The sequence below is a fragment of the Pantherophis guttatus genome, chromosome 3, assembly GCF_059756535.1.
Source record: "Pantherophis guttatus breed Tessera chromosome 3, ASM5975653v1, whole genome shotgun sequence".
Lineage (NCBI taxonomy): Eukaryota > Metazoa > Chordata > Lepidosauria > Squamata > Colubridae > Pantherophis > Pantherophis guttatus.
In genome coordinates, this window is record NC_142065.1 from 177733559 (window position 1) to 177754816 (window position 21258).

General features: G+C 37.0%; 1 protein-coding gene across 2 annotated transcripts in view; it reads right to left on the minus strand.

The window, feature by feature from the left end:
* The window catches only part of CYP7B1 (cytochrome P450 family 7 subfamily B member 1), a 105742-nt gene continuing 84484 nt past the window's right edge, over positions 1-21258 (minus strand). For both annotated transcript variants that reach the window (XM_034429862.3, XM_060681959.2), the window contains 4 exons: positions 19139-19735; positions 18467-18673; positions 7074-7252; positions 1-1887 (listed from right to left, as the gene is read on the minus strand). In XM_034429862.3, the coding sequence (XP_034285753.1) occupies positions 1600-1887; positions 7074-7252; positions 18467-18673; positions 19139-19735 (1271 nt within the window). In that variant the 3' untranslated portion in view covers positions 1-1599. The remainder of the gene's footprint in view (positions 1888-7073; positions 7253-18466; positions 18674-19138; positions 19736-21258) is intronic.

The following is a 21258-nucleotide window of genomic DNA, read 5'->3' on the forward strand; positions in this document are numbered from 1 at the left end:
TTTTAAACAAAGAATCTGCTTTTAATTCGTTCCACAGTTGATATCAAAAAGTTGCCAAAGGAGGAATCCTCACAACTGTAGGGTATGTTTCACAACTGACATTTCTGCAAGCACGTCTGTACAACATTGTAATAATGTTACTTTTGCTTATCATTCTGTAAAAAAATAACTAGATTTTGAGCTTCAACTGACTATGCAATGCATTTGCCCATAGAGTGTGCACCATCACTACCTAGAATAAATCTGACAGATTAATTAAAAAAAAGTTTATTTCCTCCCACATATGAGTACCAATAGCACAGACAGGTAGCTTATCTAATTAGTCAATGCTTCATAAATTATGTTATATTGCCGATAATCTATTAGAGCTATATAGAGTTTTGGACAAAACATTTCTATGAAGTTGCTTTGTAAGGCCACATATCCATTTCTAGGAAAGAAAATCTCTGCATGTATAGGGACAGTTTGGTGTAGTGGTTAGGGCATCAGGCTAGAAATCAGGAGACTGGGACTTCTAACCTCAGCCTGGGCACAAAGTCAGCTGGATGCCCTTCAGTCAGTCACTACCTCTCAGCCCTCAGAGGAATGCAATGGGAAATTATTTCTGAAAAAACTTTGCCAAGTAAACTGCAGGGACTTGTCCAGGGAGTCTCTAAGAATTTGGCAGGATTGAAGAGAAGGGGAAAAAAAGCATAATATGTGCAGAACCAATTCTGGTTATGGAACTGGTCAAAGTGTTGAAGCATCATAAAATGTGTCAGTGAGAATCGTGTTCCTTCTTTCCATGATGAGCAGAATCTCTTCATCTCTGCACAATGAAGTGCCTGGCTGAGATGAAGACAAATACCTTTTCCTCTTTTGGTCGTATTTTTTAAGCTATCTTGCTTTATTGCAGTATCCATATAAGGAGGGTCTTTTGAGCAGTTCTCATCTTCTTCATACCAAAGTAGTTACAGAGAATATATAAAGAGGATGGGGAAGGGGTTTGTCAGAGTTTATATTTTTAGCAAGTTTCCCAACTTTTGCCAAATGCTGTCACCTAGTGAAAGACTCCTCAGTAGAAGGGAAACTGTTGGCTACAAAACAGAAGTACCTTGGCACAGAAAAACATTTAACTTTTTTGTGAGACTCTAGGAATGAAAGATTAAATCCTTGTTATTATGCCTCAGGATGGCAATAGAAGCAATACTTATTATTGTAATTTTTCCAGAATCAACAGGAAAAGTGTCCCTTATTTATGTTTACTCTGAATTACGTGTCTCCAGGATGAGTAGATTTTATCTTCCCAGAAAGATGTTTAGGATTTTAGTTTTAGTATCCAATTCTCTTTAGAAGACCAATGGATCCATGGATGAGTCAGAATTACTTGTGGGACCTTAGATCCTAGAATTCGTATCATAAAAAGAATTTACATGGATTATATCTGCTTCTCATTGTTTTTTGCACAGAAAAGCACAGTCTATGATAATATTTTAAACACTTAATATCAATGAAAGTACAGTAAACCTGTAAAGACACCCATAAATTACAAATGCTACATTACATTTAATAAAAGACTGATTTGAGTAAGATAGTTATATAAGCAATAGAGGTTCTCTACTAAGACCGAAGCTTATAACGAAAAATAATGTCAGAATCTGGCAGTAAAATACCAAGGCCTATTCTATCTTTGCCCTGTCCGAGTTGTTTGTCTTCTATTATATCCATATCAAAATAAACCAATGCTAAAATCACAAAGACTTTAATTTCATTCATTGCGAAGAATCTTCCAGGACACATGCTGCTTCCAGAGCCAAATGGCATTAGAAAATATTTCAACTTCTTTCCCTGTTTGAAGAAGGTTGTTTTCTTCTTGCCGTTCTCCACATAGCGGTCAAATTTATATGTCTGGAAGAAAAATGAAAATTAAATGGTTAAACAGATGCTACATGGCCATAAGAAGCAGGAAAAACTTCTTTGTTTTTGTTCCTAATACTTCTGGAAGGCAAGTAAGACCACACTTGTGCCTTAAGTCTTAAAATGTGGTCCTCTTGTCTCAAATCAGGCCGTACAGCTCTGTAAACTATTTTATGAACAAGTTTCCTATGCTTTACACCTTTGGATTCCTTTCCTTTTGAGTTTCATTTCCTTTTGGGTTTCATTTAAAACAAATTGGATTATCTGCTATTCATGTGCTTACTGATTTTGAATTCCATGTGGAAATTCTGTACCAGTGATGATACAAAAACATGAAGATCGTATATTAAGACAAAACACAAGAAACATAATAAAAGAAGCACTATATATTGACATTTGCTTCTTCTAACTAAAATAAGGGGAGGTAAAATTAGTCACTTCCCTCAGGTTAGTGTGACTTCCTTTCTTCACTTTTGTTGTTTAGGGCTGCACACCATCTCCCCTTTTCTAAATCTGACCAATATATTTCTTAAGCACCACCTTATCATTTTCGTCTGCTCCATTTCCTAGTTTCAGTTTCAATTCCCTGCTTGTTAAATTTGACATAACCTTCAGAAGCCAGGCCAGGCTGAAGGTACTGCTCATGGCTTGACCGTGGTATTTTGGGGAGAATGTGCACCAGCAAAATAAACATGACAAGTACTGCTCTGTAGAAATAATAACAATGAGAACATTGCTAATTTCCACCACTACAATAATGATCATTCTAAATAATTCCTTAAATGATTTAAGAATTATTCCAGAATCAGGAATTCCTTGCTGGAAAGCCTTCTAACTTGTGAAGGCGAGTCTAAATGCATTAACATGCACTACTGAGGCAACCTTGCAATATGTTCATACAGAAAATCTGGGATGATTGGAATCAAAACTAGAAGGGCACACTGTCCTTGTTTATAGTTTTAGTAATTGATAAAGGGCCCATCTGTTTAAAGTATGTTGCAACCAGGAAATCATTAAAGAATACAGACTAGGGACTTCAGAGTGAATGCATTAAAGCACAACTTACAGATGGTCCTTCATACACACTTATGTGCACTCTCACCTCATCCCTACTGAAAGCCCATCTTTTAAATTCTGTACACTAGCAGATTCAACTGTGATTCAGCCAGGAAACCATGTTATGCAAATAAGAGAGCCAAGAATTTGGCTTTCATCTTTTTGTGGGCTGAAGGAGGAGGCAACTGGCAGATTTGCTTTAGATTGTGCAAAGCCTGAATCAGGCTTTCCACTGTAGTTTTTGTAGGCTTTCTATCTCAAATTGGCAGAAACATGCACTATCATTTTTTCCCAACTCTGTTTGGAAGCAGTTCCTTGGGAAGTAAAAATTCATGTCTACATTAAGTGGAACTGCTGAGCTGGAGCTGCCCTTGCAAATGATACAAAAACTTAAGCTAGTATAGAATGAAGCTACCACGACTACATCATGCACAGCCAGTAAAAACTGTACCATGGATGTTTCTGAAGGGCATGTACTCATTGCTCATCTAAATTCAAGAGTTATTAAATTCAGCTTTTATAATTATAATGGGTTACTAAAGCTCTTTAAGATTCAGGTCCTCATTACCTTCAGGCCATGTTATCCAGATAGGACCTGCCCATCTATTCTGTATGGCCATGAGGGGACTGGGCTTATTCATGGTAGCTCCTTGGCTCCTTGGTTTTGGAATAGAGAAGGTGGCTCCTTCCCTATTTTTTCAAAAACAATTAAGGGTTCTTTTCCAGTAGGTGTTAAATACAGAAGATGCAATATATAGTAGTTGTAAGTAACCGAGTAAGGGAGGAAATATTATGTAATTCAGGGCCACATGGTTAATTTTATTTTGCTGATTTTAACTTTACATATTTTGTCAATGGTTGTTTATCTTTTTACTTTAATGTGACTTGCCTAGATAGTGGTGTTTCCTCTTTAAACATCTGAGACACAAAGGATCTACAAGTGATTCTTTCACTGTGTCACTGCAACCATTGCAGAAACAGAATGACACCAGCTGTGGTATTGTGTGATACCAGTTCAGAATCTTTTGTTTTTCCAAACAGATTTTGTATATTCCATTGTATTTCTCACCTTCTTTGTTGTCCTCATGAGGAATTGGTTTTATTACATGAATTGGATTGTTCCAAGTCACACTGGGTTCTTTGATATTTGAGCAGGTGCTTAGACAGTATGGATAAGACTACAAGTTATAAAAGCTAAATTCAACTTTTGAACTTGGCTGCACACCAAATATTGAAAGGGTCAAGCTAACCTAACTTGTAATTAAGGTTGCTATAATGATATCCCATGTGTATTTCATAAATTTTGCCTTCTATTGAAGGTTATGTCCAGGTGACGTAGTAACACATACCCATCATTGGTGGGTATAGATATAGATGTCCTGTTAACCAAGTTTATCTTGTGAATTCTTTCTTTTGTATATCAACCTCCCAAGGTTAGGCAGATGACTGAATAGATCTTCTTTGAATGCTACTCAAATTGTGATATTTTCTATTTAGACTTATCCAACTTGCTAACTTGACTTTAAAGTACTAGATATAAGGCATATTCCCACCTGTTTTTAATGGTACTAAAGACACTTAATATTTTTAGCTATATTTTTATCATATGTCTTGGTTTTGTGTTGTTATTTTAATAACTGTTGCTACACGACTGTTGCCTTGCGAAATTCATAATTGAAATGTTGGTTATAAACTTATACGTTATACCTCCCTTCTCCACACATTAAAGCTAGGAACACATATAGTGAGTAAGACCATTTGGTACAAGTAAGAGTATACAAGGTACAGAGAGTTGAATCACATGAATATTTGCATGCTTTCTGCCCAACACAAACAAACAATACAATTACAGCTTTGCATTACAAATATTTAAAATCCGAAAGACAACACTGTAGTCTACAAAGTACCATTATTGGAATCCTACACTGGGATAAACTGTTTTGACCTGGGCCAATTTGTCATCATATTAATTCATTTATTTATATTATTTTTTAAAATCCTGCTTTTACTATTTTTATAAATAACTCAAGGTGGTGAACATACCTAATAATACCCTTTCCTGCTGCTATATTCTACAACAATCCTAGATTTCAAAGGCCTGGGTGATCTTAGAACATGTGGTTTAATTTTTAAACATTTTGATTTTAAAAACATAATCTAGTCTAATAATTTTTAATCTGATTCACACATGCTTATATGCTTAATGGCGTTAGCATTATAGATACTTTTATCTATGTCAACTGCCAATTTTACAAATACACATAAATATAATATTTTGGTGATACCAAGCATAGAAAATAGCGTATTTTATTTTTTAGCATCATCTTCTGAAAAGGTAACTATAATTATTTTTCTATTACAAAAGGCTGACTCCAGAATGAGCCATCTCTGGCTGAAAGTGTCCCTTCTATTAGGAAGTGATTTTTGATTCAGCATAACTTCTCTGCTGGCAGAATGAAAAAGGTAGCAATTTTCATCAATTGTCACATTCATATATATATTATGGTCAGCAAGGCATCCAGATCAGAATGTAAAGATCAGATAGGACTAGATGGAAGCAGGTGCTTCTTCAAATAACCTAATTCCAAAATAATTAGGCTCATAAATATCAAGGACCATATCCTGAAAATGTATCAGCAGCTTATTGTCAGTCAGTGAAAGCATCCCTTATATCTCCTCAGTCTATAAGGGAACTGGGTAGGGCTGATGATTTGAAAAGAACAAGGCGATTTGGACATTTCTCAAGACTTCTCCTTTGTCCAAGTGAAAATATACCCTAATGACCCTTTCCAAAAGGATGCCCCTATCAGTGGGAACCCCCCTTCCTTCCTAGCCTTCATAAAATCTGTGAAGATTTGCTCTTTCCCCAAGCCCATTGAGCAACTATGGTTGTCCCTCTGATGAGTAAACATTTTAAATTGTTTTTGGAATGGTGGATTCCTACCAGGGATGGGTTCTACTTACCTTTGCTACCGGTTCGCAATGGGAGCGCGCGCGCGCGAGCACGCTTCACTCTCTCACATGCCCGTGCTTCTGTGCATGCACAGAAGCTTCTGCACATGCGCAGATCACCCTTGATGACGTTGGGGCAGGTGGGCGGAGCCTCCCGCCAGTTTTACTACCGGTTCTATAGAACAGGACAGAACCGGGAGCAACCCACCACTGATTCCTACCGTATATGGTTGTTTTATAATATATTAGATTAATTTATTAATTTTTAATCATTGGAGATTTATTTAACCCAAATTATGGATTTAGGGAGTTAAATACTGCTCAGAATCATTTTGTTGGAGAAGTTTATATGCCCTATAAACCATAACTGCAACATATCATGTTATCCCTGGACTCCATGGAATTCAGTAAAATGCTGATTTTTTGTAAAGCCTTGTGACTTGCATTTCTGTCTCTACAGCATCTCCAAGCCGGTCGCAACATATTTCAGTAAAAACTGAGGGAACAGCCCTTCAATTTGCATGCAGGTGATGAACTTCTGGAGCTGCATTAAGCTGAACTAGACAGGATTAATTTGCAGTCTTTGATATTCATTAACTTTAGCTTCAGAAAAGGGAAAATACATGGAGATGACACAATTACCCTCAAAGCTTCATTGCAGAGCAACAGCTTTACAATCCTGAGTTCACAACGCCACACTAATTGACCACGAAAAGACCAATCCCTATAAAGAGAGGTGAAAAACCATACGTCTTAAGAAGACACTGCTATTATAGGGGCTTTAGAGAATCAATGATGCTTTGGGGGCACTTAACTAAATAGCCCACATTATTTGCTCTTTAAGCCACCTTTCATTATTCTGCCTTCTTTGGCCATCCAATGATCCACTTCCAAACAAAGCCCACATTTAGCCTCAAGTTTATGGTAGTCAGTGAACAATTGTCAGTTCGTCTCAAAGGGGGTAAGCAGTCAGCCTCATTGCCATTATTTCTCCCTTTAGACCTTAAATCCTTTGACCTGCAGCAGGCATCTTGAAAAGAACTGAAAGCAGGAAGATTTGTTCCACAGTTCCCCCCCCCCCATTCTCTAAAAAAAATAATCTGTGTTATAAAGAGCCTGGTAGCAGAAATATGCCTGTGATCATATGTGCAATAGCAGTCAACTCTTACTTGAGGATCTTCGTAGATTTCAGGGTCCATGTGCAGAATTGGAGGAAAAATTGCTAACAAATCTCCTTTTCTCAAACAGACTTCATTGTTCTCTTCAAAGCTGAGAATAAAATTTTCTTTGATTTTACGGATATTCATTGACGAGGAACACATTCGCAAGCTCTCATTTATAGCACTTTCTGCATTTAAATAAAGAGAAAAACAGAACAAAACAAGATCTTAAACCATTAAAAATACTGAAGATGATTGGAATTTACAAATTCCTATAACAGCCACTGAATTAATTTATTAGATGTGGCTATTAAAAAAAAAGGTGGAGGGAAAAATAGGCGGGGGGGGCAGGGGGTGAACCAAAAACGGGACACAAAAGCATTCTTGTAGGAGTAATGGAGTATTTGCTGTTTGGAATTATTAAATATAATTATTAACTGATAGATTTATATATTTATATTTATTTATATATATTTATCTATAGATAGATAGCTCAAGACAATGTAGTGGATTTTGGGTGGAAAACCATTATTTGTACGTCTCACTAAAATGCCCCCCTTAGAGAGAGGAATATTTTTATGCATTTATATACATTGCAAGGGTTGCAATACCAACTATAGGATTCAGAGCTCTCCTCCAAAGGCCTTGTGCTGGGCTTCAATCATGCATTACAATATGAAGCACTCAAATAACTATACTGTGAATAACTGTGAAGTTAGGATTCTGGGAATTACGGAACCCTTAGCAATATCATCATCACATCATAATTTCTACTGTTGGCTGAGCAAATTCAAATTATGCGTGGCACTTTGACAAGTTAATGGGGGAAAACCCATATCCTGTGTAATGCTTTGACACAAATCCCAAACCTTTTCCAGACGCCCACCATAACCTGGAAAGCTTGGGAAGGCAAATGTCCTTGCCATCCCAGTAGCCTTCACCTTTTGCTCCTAGCATGACAGATTTTATGGCTAATTTCCGGCAATTTATCCTGGCAGTTTGAGGAGAAATTCCTTTGGGAATAATATGCATAATTTGCATAAATCATTCTGATAGCATGCATACCAGCATGTACCTCCTGTCTGCGGCTGCATCTCTCACTTAGTAATCAAAACTGACTATTTCTCCACCAGCATGGCTGGGTCCTGTAGGAGACAGCATGATTCCTTCAAGCTATCAGTGTGAAAACAAGCCTTAGCAATGCAAAAACCAGAGCACCCGTAGAACATAAGATCAAGCATAGATAGTTGCTTATATGCATTTTGGAATATCCACATTAAAATCCCCTCTTTGCCACATAAGCTTTGGTGAGCCTAAAGGTTAATTTACAAGAAAGTGTAGCAACCTTAGCCTAGAAGCATTTGAAAGGGACAGTTACAAATGTGTGTTTTTTTTACTACAAAAATTAAAGACAGTGCATGGCAAATAAAGCTGATTTGGATGCTTTTCTGCAAGAGTTTTTTTTTTCCTTAAGCGTGTATTTGTCTAAAGAAATGAGGCTGCGGTCAGTTCTGTGTGGCCAACACCGTGATTCAATGTGACGTACAGTGAGGCTGTGCATATTTTTTTTGGACTGCCTTCGTTACTATAATCAGGGAGAATCAAGTCGGCTTGTTGATGACGAAGCCAGAAAAAAACCTCTGATTCCAGAATATGGCCTCTATTGCGGATAGCCACAAGGCACAATAGATGTCAAATGGCTGCATTCTGGCAAGAGAAAACTTCCCCCAATGCAAAAGAAAGATCCAGGCTCCATTACTTGGCTTTATGCAGCCTAGGCATAATGAAGCTGATTAGAGCATAGTAGGCTGCAGTATGGAAATGGTAACTGACATATGTAGGGCCACTGGACACCAAAGCAACCAAATCCTGGTTGGGGGCCAGTGAGGGGAAGGGAGCAAAGCACAAAACACACAGCAACGATAAGCGAATTCATCAGGCAAAGTGTCGCTGCTGCTCAAATAGCAGGTTTCCACTTGAGTAGCACAAGCCACAAAGTCATATTGGATTGGCTGACATTTTGAAAGGAAGCATGGCAGTCTGTTGACCACCGTGGTATCCCAAATGACAATCGGGCAAACTTCTCTTATAGAGAATTTAATCACAGTAATGGAGCTCAGAGCACGGCTTAGCGGTCAGATCATAAATGACAAATCTATTTTACCTTCCAATACCAGCTATGTGGGGAAAAAGGAGCCGCGGCTTTTGCTCTGAGCGATCTTGCTGATAATCCTTAGATGACAAAGGTAATGAGTCACATTATGATCAGCAAAGGAGGAGGGAGTTTGTGTGGATTTGTGGCAGCCGACCATGAAAATAAACAAACAAAAAAATGACACTCTTTCCCAGTTCCTCCTCCCCTCCTCCCTCCTCCCCTCCCCAACAATCCTTATACACTGGATTTAGACACTGAATGACAACTAGATGATAAAACAGCAGCCTGTACAGTACTTGCGGTTGTCATACTTCAGTAGGCATAAGCCAGCACTCCTGTAAGACCAGCTGGATAGCCTGGGAGGCCTCCCATTTTGCACCATGAGGTACCGTAAATGATCCAGCTCTAGAGAACAACATCTGTTTCTGTGCTAGTGCTGAACAAACAAGGCAATTTAAAGCAAAGCAAGAGATAACCAAGCAGCAAATGAACATGACCCTCATGTTTTCCCACTTCCTACACACATGAGATGCTGAAACTTCAACACATGAAGAGAGATTGTCAGTAAAGTTGACATATTTTCTAAGGAGGGAAAGAGAGAAAGGGAGGGAGGAAGAGGGAGCCTTCAGACTTCCCAGAGTATTATTTTTAGAGTCTTCCCACTCCCCTTTTCTCTTATATTCTCTGCTTCCAATTCATCTACAATCTTTTTTTAAAAGTCGAAGTCATTTCAATATACTTATAAATATTCAGTCTTTAAACCTAATTTGCTATACTTAGTTCACATGCCTTCAAGCATTTGTCTTCCAATTTCCACTGAATAAATGCGTACTAATGAGAAATGGAGCAAGCTGCTGAGGCAAAGCTGGCCGACTTGCGCCTGGCCCGCCACCAGCTTGTGATAGGCAGGCAAATTGAGTTAAAATGAAAAGTCTTGTCAGCTGAAATACAACACGGAGCCAAACAGCAAGCTGTCAATCATCCAGCCAAAACAAGGGACTGCAGGTAATAAAAGGTCATTGTGAATCATTAGTACATTTGGCTTTGGTAAGCAAGTTAATTTTAATTAAACATGATCTTGATCTGTTACTGTTTAATAAAAAAAAATGCTGCAAATAATGGTTTTTTAAATTTTATATTAAGCAGGTAATAGGAACCCTGTAAGTGTCAAGGGTATAGGAAAGAAAAATAGTTGTTCAATATGCAAATATTTTGGATACATCTACTCTTTTCAGAGCACTATGTTTATATAAAAGAATTATGAAATGCAACACACCTATAGTTTGCAGAATGACTGAACAGAACTAAATTAATCACAGGATACAAAGATAAAACATATACTTTCTCCCACTTCATTCAGTTTTAAAACAGTGATGTTTAACGGTACCATGCTTATTGTATCCTTCAAGATAGTTTGTATTCTCGCACTGTTTAATTTTAGTTTTTCTATCTGCTAGTAAACAATGTCCCATACAATGTTCTCTTTAGTGTAAATTACTGATATTCAGGACAGCTTAGCCATTCAAAATAAAACCTTGTCTTGGGCATGATCTTCACCACACACGCAACAACAACAACAGTCTCTCAATGCTTCCTTCCGTGTCAGAGACAGAGAATCTGGGTCCTTTTGAAAAACAAAGCAGAAGTCCAGGACAAAAAAGCCAGATGTTTTTGACAAGGTAGGGTAAGGAAAGAGAGAAAGCTAAGAATCGCCTGATTATAGCTGGCAATTCAAGGAAGGAGGGTTTTCTAGATAACAAATTGGCACAGAGGTAGTTCCAAGAGTTATGACTAAAAAGAAAAGGAAAATGTTAGTTAAGACAGTGCCCTGTTTAATTTTTTTTTAAAGACCACTTTATTTTATCTGGAACATTATCTTTCCACAAGCCCAATCCTTGTATGTTTTATGCAGACTGGCATAAAACTATTTCAGTTGTTTCTCCATTAGTAGAATGGATCACTTTGGAATTTTGTTCAGAGCTTGTCACTGTCCTACATATTTTTCTATTAGATGTTTCCAATGCTGCTTGATTTTGAATACCTCTATAATTGTATTTCCTTTGTTAATGAAGAGCTGTGTGACTAATTAAAGTTAAAAAGTAACTTGTACAATTTCTTTTCCTATTTCCCTTTTAAATAAAAGTTTTTTTCTTTTGTTTGATCTTTCTGTCTGCCAAAGAGAAAATGCTGCAGAGGCAGGAAGTGGCTCAAAATTTCCTTCCTAAGACAGGAGGAAGATTTAGGATATAAATCCCCAGTATGTACGCTATGCGTATGCATTATGTGTATCAATGAATGTGCCTACTATATTACATTTAAGATACTGGAGGAAAGATAGATAGAATCTGTAGTATATGGAGATCTATGATAGACAGTTCTATATGGTATCTCTGGGAAAGTATGCACAAGTATGTTCTTTACCTAGCAGCTGATGCTCCTTTCAACTTAGTCCAACTTGGTTAAGAAGGGCAACTGATATTTCATTGATATGTAGGACTATCAGATATATGAATAGGCAAAAGGAGAAACATGGACAATTCGAAAGGAGGATAAATGGAAGAGGGGGAAAGGAGAATACACTAACTGTTTTCTTGGCATCTGCAAAAAAAAAAAAATACAATAACAGTGCAAAGGAAATGTACTTAGGCCTACATGTATATGAAATTACTTTCTCCAGCAACGAAAAAACTGTCTTTTTTCAATCAATTTTTTCCAGCATACCTTTATTTTCAAGAAGTGCTACCAATGCACTTCTCAAATTTCACCAAAGAAATGTCTGACTAGTATTGTGATCTATGGATTTATAGATTTGAAGGGAGGGATTGAAGCTAATTGCTGGAATCAGGAAATAAATAATGTAAAACTAGGCTGTCAAGTTTGAAAAGAAATAATAAGGAAAGAAAGAAGCAAACAAACAACATACAAGGTCACAATACAAGAAAGTCTAAATGATTATTATTGTGAAAACAGTCCATTTAAAAAAAAAAAAATGACAGCCTTTGTACAGTTTCTTGTTGTTGCCAGTTGGGACTTTTCCTGGATCGGGAGTTTCTGAGCTCAGTCATTTAAGTTTTGGTCTTCTCCCATCTGGATTACTACAATTTGCTCTACATGGGGCTATCCTTGGAAAATATTCAGAAACTTCAGTTGGCACAAAGTGCAATGGTATGGGCAGTTCTTTGGGCCTCTAAGGTTATCCATGTTACACCACTGCTCCACAAGCTGTACTGGTTGCTGGTTTGCTTCCAGGTGAAATTCAAGGTGCTGGTTATTACCTTTAAAGCCCTGCATGGCATGGCCCTGAAGACCAGACAAGAAATAATGGATGGAAACTGATCAAGGAGAGATTCAATCTAGAAATAAGGAGAATGTTTTTGACAGTGAGAACAATCAATCAATGGAACAGTTTGCCTTTGGAAGTTGTGGGTGCTTCATCACTGGAAGTTTTCAAGAAGAGACTAGACAGTCATCTTTCAGAAATGGTATAGGGTGTCCTGCTTGAGCAGGGAGTTGGATTAGATAATCTGCAAGGTTCCTTCCAACTCTGTTATTCTATTCTATTCTATTCTATTCTATTCTATTCTATTCTATTCTATTCTATTCTATTCTATTCTATTCTATTCTATTCTATTCTATTCTTTAAGGAACCATCACACTCTAATGGGACTGGCCCACCCTCCCTGCACTGGCAGAGGAGGCATGCTGCAGACCCCATCAGTCAAGGAATTCCAGATTGCGAGGTCCAGGAGAAGATTCTTTTCTGCATCGCTCCTGTTCTTTGGAACATTTTACCCCTGAGGTGAGATTGGCTCCCATCCTCTTGACCTTCCATAAGGACCCAAAGACCTGGCTCTACCAGATGGCTTGGGCTCCAAAGGGTGTGACCTAACACTGGAAGTGGTTTATGAATTAAGAGGCAATCCTGACTCCCTTCCACCTATGCATCCTGCTCCCTCCCCATCTTTTAACTATAATTTTTATCTTTGATTGTATCTCCATTTTTATCATTTTAGAAATATTTATTTTTATGGTTTAAATGCTTTTAGTACTGTAAGCTGTGTAGAGTCACTTTAACAAGATGGGTGGCAAATAAATAAGAAAGAAAGAAAGAAAGAAAGAAAGAAAGAAAGAAAGAAAGAAAGAAAGAAAGAAAGAAAGAAAGAAAGAAAGATTATTTCACAGTTATTTGACTTTAAGGCTGTATCTACCACACAGAGGATATGAGGACAGGAAGGGGAACAAATCCTCCTTTGCTGCATGCCTGGTAATCTTTAAAATATGTTAATTAATTTAGAACAAAATGTATTGTCTAAGATTATTGACATAAATCCTTACAAAAGTGAAAATACTTTCACATCTCTCAACTGAGGTTCTTCTTTCACCATGTGAGATCTCTAATGATACAATAATTTATTTAAAGCTAGAAGCATCAGGGAAGTGGAAAGTGTTTTGTATACAGAAGGTTTCAATTTCAGTCCTTGAAACAGAAGAGTTGAAAAAGTAGTTGAAAATGAGCAGGTTAGAATATTTTGGGATTCCCAAATACAAATTGATAAAGTCTTGGCACATAACAACCCAGATATAATTGTAGTTGAAAGGAAGAAAGCATGAATAATAGATGTTGCATTACCAGGGGATAGCAAAACAGAAGGGAAAGAATGGCAAAAGATCACAAAGTAACAAGATCTGAAAATTCAAACAAAAAGGTTATGGCATAAATCAGCCATAAACGGTGGTCCCAGTGCTTATCGGCACATTGGGTGCCATACCAAGAAATCATGGACCGCACTCAGAAAATCTGCACAGTGACAACATTTTCATCTGTCAATTAAAAAAAGGCCTCACTGCCTGGGTCTGTCATGTACTATGCCTCTACATTACAACATCCTAAATATTTGAGAGGAATTTGAGGCATAGGAAGGCCACTACTAGCTAAAGAACTGGCAGCTGTGATTTCATACCGTAGTGAACATCTAATAATAATTCATTAAATTGATTTGCCATACAACTCCCAGTGACTCCAGGAAGTTTATAAGTTGTTAAAAACATTTAAAAACACGAAACAACAGAAGAAACATAAAACAAGGAAACAAAGATGGCAGAGAAAAATATCTGATTGGGAACAAGGAAAAGGAGGAAAGGGATTGACAATCATCAATAATATTGGAAGTCCAAATCTGACTAGTGTCTACCAGTATACTGACCTATCACTTGTAGTATAGTAATATTTAGAAACCTAAAGAATCCCAATCCCCATTGTAACTTAGATTCACTTCTTACTGAGGATTCCTTAGCTATGCATTTTTTGTGTGGTTTGAGTTTACATATAATGATTTCTGCTGTTGGTAAATCACATTGAATAATATTATCTGCCAGGAAAGCATTGTCCATCTTTTCTAAAGCAAATATTAATTTCTTCTGTGGACTATGCTATAAATCATATTAGGCGTGTCTTTACCCTTCTTGTAGAAATTATAAAGTTGGCCACCATTGCCCAGCAAAACACAAAAAGGCAAACTGATGTAATAGAAATAAAAGTAACTTTTCTCCCAAAACTACAAACAAGACCAAAATAGCCTGAATCTAGTCTTTGACTATCATATTATATCCCCAGGATGTAAGATATACAATCACCATATCTTTCCAAATCACCCTGAATTCCTTTTATTCTTTTCTTTCACACCAAAATATCTCTGTGTAAAGGGTTTTTTCCTCATTTTTTTTTCATTCTAATGCCTCCTTAATCTCACCTTTGTTCTCTTTATTCAGTCCAACCATAGCTTGCCCCTCTTCATATTCCATCCTGTTTGGTTACTTTCCATTAACATCAAATCATTTCCAACAGACATTTCCTTTTGCTTCACTTCCCTAGCAGATAGTAGTGGTATTTCACCAAAGCAAGTGCTAGGCTCTGTTGCTTTCCATACTTATTAGTCTATGTGGGCCCCCAAATTCTGGTGATTGGATGTCTAGCTGTCCATCTCTCTAAACTTCATCCATCCATCCATTCCACATACAATATACATTAGGAGATGTTCACACACATGTGATATTCATGAAATCAAGTTGCTTGCCCTGCATTTGTTATCTTGTTAGGTCAAAAAGAATGTTTATATTGTATTTTGAATAGTCTTTGAATGCCACATTGGTGGACAGATTCCAAAAATGATTGGAATCAAGGGAAATCAACAGATGAGTACATGACAAAAAATTATATTATATTGTATTGAAATTATTTTCCAAGAACTTTCTTCTTCTGTCACACTAAAAATTACTATTCGATGACATCCTTTTAGAACTATAAATAACAAGTTAAGAATAAGGAAATGAAAGTTGTCCTATTTTATTGTGCCTTTAGCCTGACTTAACTATTAAGGCAGGTCACAAATTTTGCTACATAAATAAATCTCAATTAATGATGACGCTATTAAAATTGCATGGAATAGCATAACATTTCTGATATACCATTATGCTATATGTTCTAGCTAGCCCCCCTCCCAACTTCCCAAGTTTTTCTTTATATAGAAAAGATTTTAAATGCATCTTTCATGATAAAGTTGGTATGTGTAACATAATATAAGTAACAGTAAAGAGTGTCTTTTTCATGTAATTAGAATATCTGACTATGTATAATATGATGAGGCTTAAACCAAGTATATTTATAATGGTGTTTAAAAGTTTGTGAAGTCTTAACTTTTTAATATTTCTGTATAAATACATCTAAAATAGAGCAGGTAACCACCTTCATTGGTCATTCATGCCAATGGTTCAAGAAAAGCACATGGAGAATATGCAGCTGCTTCGATCAACGAGCACCATTCTTAAATTTTTCCACACAAAGGGAGGATATTATGTCCTTGCTGCATTTAAGCTTTTTCTGGCCAAGTCGCTAGCACAGCTTCTTTATGGGACCTTGCTCGGATAGTCAGCTTCATGTTTTACATCATTAGAAATAGTTAAATCCAAATTCATTAAATCAATTCTCCAGATGCTGCATTGTGTCTCAAATGCACTGCAGACAGGATTGACAAAAGTTGAAACAAGAATCTGTATAGCGTCCTTAAATCTCTGGCTAAAGCTTAACTTCTTTCCGCAAGGTCTTGCTCCATTAATCCTCCAAGACAAATTCTCTTCATCATGGATCAAGGCTGTTGAGTCCAACCTTGCCAAACTAGGCTTTCCCCCAGCTTTAACACTCAAGATGGACTATGATCTAGCAAGACAAAACTTGTGACAAAGGGCGGAGGACATTGAGAGGCAGGCAGACTTAGGGAAAGCACCGCTGTTTCTGGCTCCAGATGCCGTTAGATGTGTTGTTGCTCATGCCAGCTATCTTAGTCAGTTGAAGTCAACAAACCACCGGAAAGCATTTGTACTTGCACGGTGCCATGCTTCCATTGGCAGTCTTGTACGGCAAGTATAAAAGGATACCATTCACTGAAAGAATCTCTCCCTGCGGCTCAGGAGAAGTAGAGATCACATGCTCCTTAGATGTTCCTTTTATATAGAGATTAGGAAAAATATATTCTGCCAATAACTGCTAGGTATCCTGGCTGTTCCAATACTACCTATCTTCAGTGGATGCTTAAGGATGAACAGTCCATAACTACATCTCAGGTGGCTAGATTCTGCGCAGCAGCACTGGGGATTCGTCACAAACATGTGTCTACTCCACCATAGCGATGTTATATAATTATTGTAGCAAACCTTTTGCACTGCTTAGTCATTTCTCTTTTAGTGTTGAATCTACAACATGCCACTCAGTTTAGGGATTGCAACTATCAAATAGTCAGACCATGTATAATTGACACTGGATTTTATTATAGATTTTAGTTGTTATTTATTATTTTATACTAGAATTTTTAAGTGTATATATACTGAGTGCTTTTATTTGTTCTGGTCTCTGGTCTAAGACTGTAATAATAAATTGTTGTTGTTATAATATAAGTAATATATAAAGTATATAAGTAATATATAAAGTAATAAAGAGTGTCTTTTTCATGTAATTAGAATATCTGACTATGTATAATATGATGAGGCTTAGATCAAGTATATTTATAATGCTGTTTAAAAGTTTGCGAAGTCTCAACTTTTCAATATTTCTGTATAAGTACATCTAAACCTCAATCAAATGATTAAAAAACAATATGCCTGTTCATTTATTTACTGAAGAAAATTATCCAAAACTACATAAGGAAAACAAGTATTATTTTAAGTCATGTTTATACAGAAATATGGGTTCACAAACTTTCAAGCACTGTTGAAACTGAAGTTAATTTCTCTATCTGTGAATCCTTAGATATCTTGATTGATACCTAGTACCATCATGTTGGTGTTGACTCTTAGCAACCACAAAGATAGATTTTCTCCAGCATAGTTCTCTCAGCTTAGCTTTTTTCACAATTCATAAAATGCTTTTAAAAAAAAAACACACTTTTTTTTTTAAAAAAAGCAATAAGGTAAAGAAATAAACTTTTTTAAAAGAGCAATTTTGCACATGGATTTTAAGGTAGTACAAATTCAAGCAAGATATATAGGATAGATCGTGTGGATATGACAATTGATTATCATTTCTAAACCAAGTGTTCACCCCTATTATGAAAAGCTATGTTTCTACTATCAATAAACTGCACATAAATTCCACCAAACTATTTTTCCTTGAAAATTGCTTAAAAAGTGGGAAGTTTGCCAATTACACAACATTCTACATATATCTCCTCTTCTTTGAAAATAATTTTTTTTTATTTTAAAATATTTATATCTTTTACTGCAAAGCTAACAATCTGCCAATGTGTAGAAAAATGAGAATGTATCCTGTTTTATGTTTTAAAAGGATGCTGTGGAGGCTAATGATATTTAGAGGAGAAGTCGATTGTTCCAAATTTTTCCTTTCCATTCAGGAGAAGGCCCTGCTCTCCCATCTTGTAAGCAATGCCTCTGAAATGTATTCTCCATTTCAGCAGATGTTTAGACTCAAACTTAATATGTGTACACGTTGTGTAAATAACTGCAAAGCTTTGATTCAACCTTTTCCATACTTTGCTTAGTTAATTATCTGGGCTTTTATGTTTACATGCAGTTAGTGTATCTCTAGCTATAAAGTACATAATTTATAATTGATGTAAATGATTGTTATTATGTCAATTAAGCAGCTGGGTTCTCCACCTTCCCACTAAACAAAATGAGTGATAAACAGAGTTTTACATGGAGATGCCTACTTTTCTTCAGAAAGGATAAAATAAATTACCTAGGTAGACCAGGTTGTCCAATTGTTCTCTGCTGAGGTAGATGCTGTCTCCTGGCCTCTTCTCTTGACCTGTTGACTGCAGCAAATGGTCAATTTCGTCACGCACCACTGCAAAAGCTTCTGGGTGCCTCAACAGATAATATATCGCCCAGAATACACCAGGAATTGTGTTTGCCACCGAGGCCCACAGAAAGGTGAAATGATGTGCTGGGAGAAAATAAGTGAAAAGGAAGATTAATAGCGTTTATTACACTGATTAGATTTGCAGTGTGCTAATTAAAAGATGTTAGGACACAGACCCAGCCAAGGATCAGTGAATGCTAATGAGGACCAATAGGCTTCTGAAAGTCTAATTTTCTGCTTAATGAGAATAGTTTGAAATGTAATTTCAGGGTGGGGGTGGGGGTGAAATAAAGGGAGGAAATGCAGCTCAGTTATAATCTCTCTCATTATCACCATTAAGTATCTTGTTTTACCACCTCAGCCAAAAAAAGAGAGAGAGAAAGAAAGAATCAATTATCAGACAGGATTGTTTCAGAGTAAAACATTTTATCATTACCCAATTAGAGAAAAAACATAAAAATTTCAAGGTCGCAATTTTGCCATTTTATTTCAAAGGACTCTAGTAAATTATCTGATTCCGACCCAAGCAATCATTCAAAAGTTTGCTACCTGCTTTGTCATAATCGCTAAGCACCGTATAGTTTTCGAATATATCTTTTCTGTCTTGGACCACTTCAGAAACATCTAACCATTTCTCCATCTTTTTGGGGTTTAAAAAGTTTAGGAGTTCTCTCCGGATCTTCTTGGTTGCTCCCAGCAATACGATTGGTATGTTTAGAGCCAAATAGGAAAAATTGGCATCAAACTTGAGAAATTTTTCTCCAATTTCATCAGTAACATTATAGCCATCATTATGAGGATCCCTTCCAAACAATGTTTTAAAACTGGCTTCAAATATTATAGAGAAGCAGAACTTGTGCATTTTTCCCATCTCCCAATCTACCATTTGTGAAAACTTTCTTTTAAATATAATTTGGAGGTTCCTCATCACATTATCAGAGAGTGTGTCCAATGATTTGCCAAGAAGATGTTGATAATTCCTGTGTACACGTTCATTTAGGTCAGGGCATTTCCCATTTATAACCGGCGGATGGTCAAATGCTTGGCTTGATAATTGATCTGCAAATTCTTCAAATTCCAGATACTTGCTGTTCTTGGTCACAACAGGATATTGGAGGGGGTTTAATATAAATGTAATATATTTGCCTGGAAAAAAAAAGAAATTGGTTAAAGCCCACATGATAATTTATGCCAACATTTTGCAACCTGTTGCCTTATAGTAGTACTTCTCTATCTCAGCAACTTGGACTAAGATGCTTGGACTTCAATTCCCAGAATTCTCCAGCTAGACATGGTTGGCTAGTGAATTTTAGGAGTTGAAGTCCATTGAGAAACAATGCCTTAGAGGAATCATGTATAATAGGTCCCATCAGTGGTGGGTTTCAAAAATATTTGCTACCGGTTCTGTGGGCGTGGCTTGGTGGGCTTGGCATGGCTTGGTGGCTGTGGCTGTGGCTTGGTGGGCGTGGCAGGGGAAGGATACTGTAAAATCTCCATTTCCTCCCCAATCCAGGGGAAGGTTACTGCAAAATTCCCATTTCCTCCCGATCAGCTGGGACTCAGGAGGCAGAGAATAGATGGGGCAGGGCCAGTCAGAGGTGTATTTACCAGTTTTCCGAACTACTCAAAATTTCTGCTACTGGTTGTCTAGAACTGGTCAGAACCTGCTGAAACCCACCTCTGGCTCCCATCATCTCCAACACAAGACATATGCTGACTGATACTGATCTAGAAAACAATGTTTCTAGGAGTCTGGTTTAATCAAAAACATTTTCTGGTGCTTCCCTCCAAATTATAGTAAAATGTGGCAGTCACAGAATGAATACCATCCTCACAGCACCAGAAGTGAGATCTTTCAAAAATATTTCTGGTGCTGTGAAGATGGTATTCATTCTGTGACTGCCACATTTTACTATAATTTTTGAGGAAAGCACCAGAAAATGATTTTGACTAAACCAGACTCCTCTAGGAAACATTGTGTGTGTGTGTGTATAAATGTAAAGGTTTCCCTTGCACATATGTGCCAGTCGTTCCTGACTCTAGGGGACGGTGCTCATCTCCATTTCTAAGCCGAAGAGCCAGCGCTGTCTGATGACAATTCTGTGGTCATGTGGCCAGCATGACTAAATGCCGAAGGTGCACAGAATGCTGTTACCTTCCCACCAAAGGTGGTCCCTATTTTTCTACTTTTTTACATACCTTCGAACTGCTAGGTTGGCAGAAGCTAGGGCAAGTAATGTAAGTTCACTCCATTACATGGCGCTAGGGATTCGAACTGCCAAACTGCCGACCTTTCTGATCAACAAGCTCAGCGTCTTAGCCACTGAACCACTATCTATCTATCTATCTATCTATCTATCTATCTATCTATCTATCTATCTATTGTGTTTTTCTATCGAAGCACCTGGTCTATCCCAATATGGGAGGGAGCATACTGCTTCCCTTTCACCTTTCAGGTCCAATCCAGGAGCCCTCAAGCAGTCACATTCACGACAAACCATTTTATATAAATTTTATATATACACACGCGCACACACACACACACACGTGTGTGTGTATATAAATATAGCATACATTTTATATGTACATTACAAAAAAGGAAATTACAATAAATTACTATATTGGGTTTTGAGATATGAAAAAATAACAAAATAAATCATGATAGCATT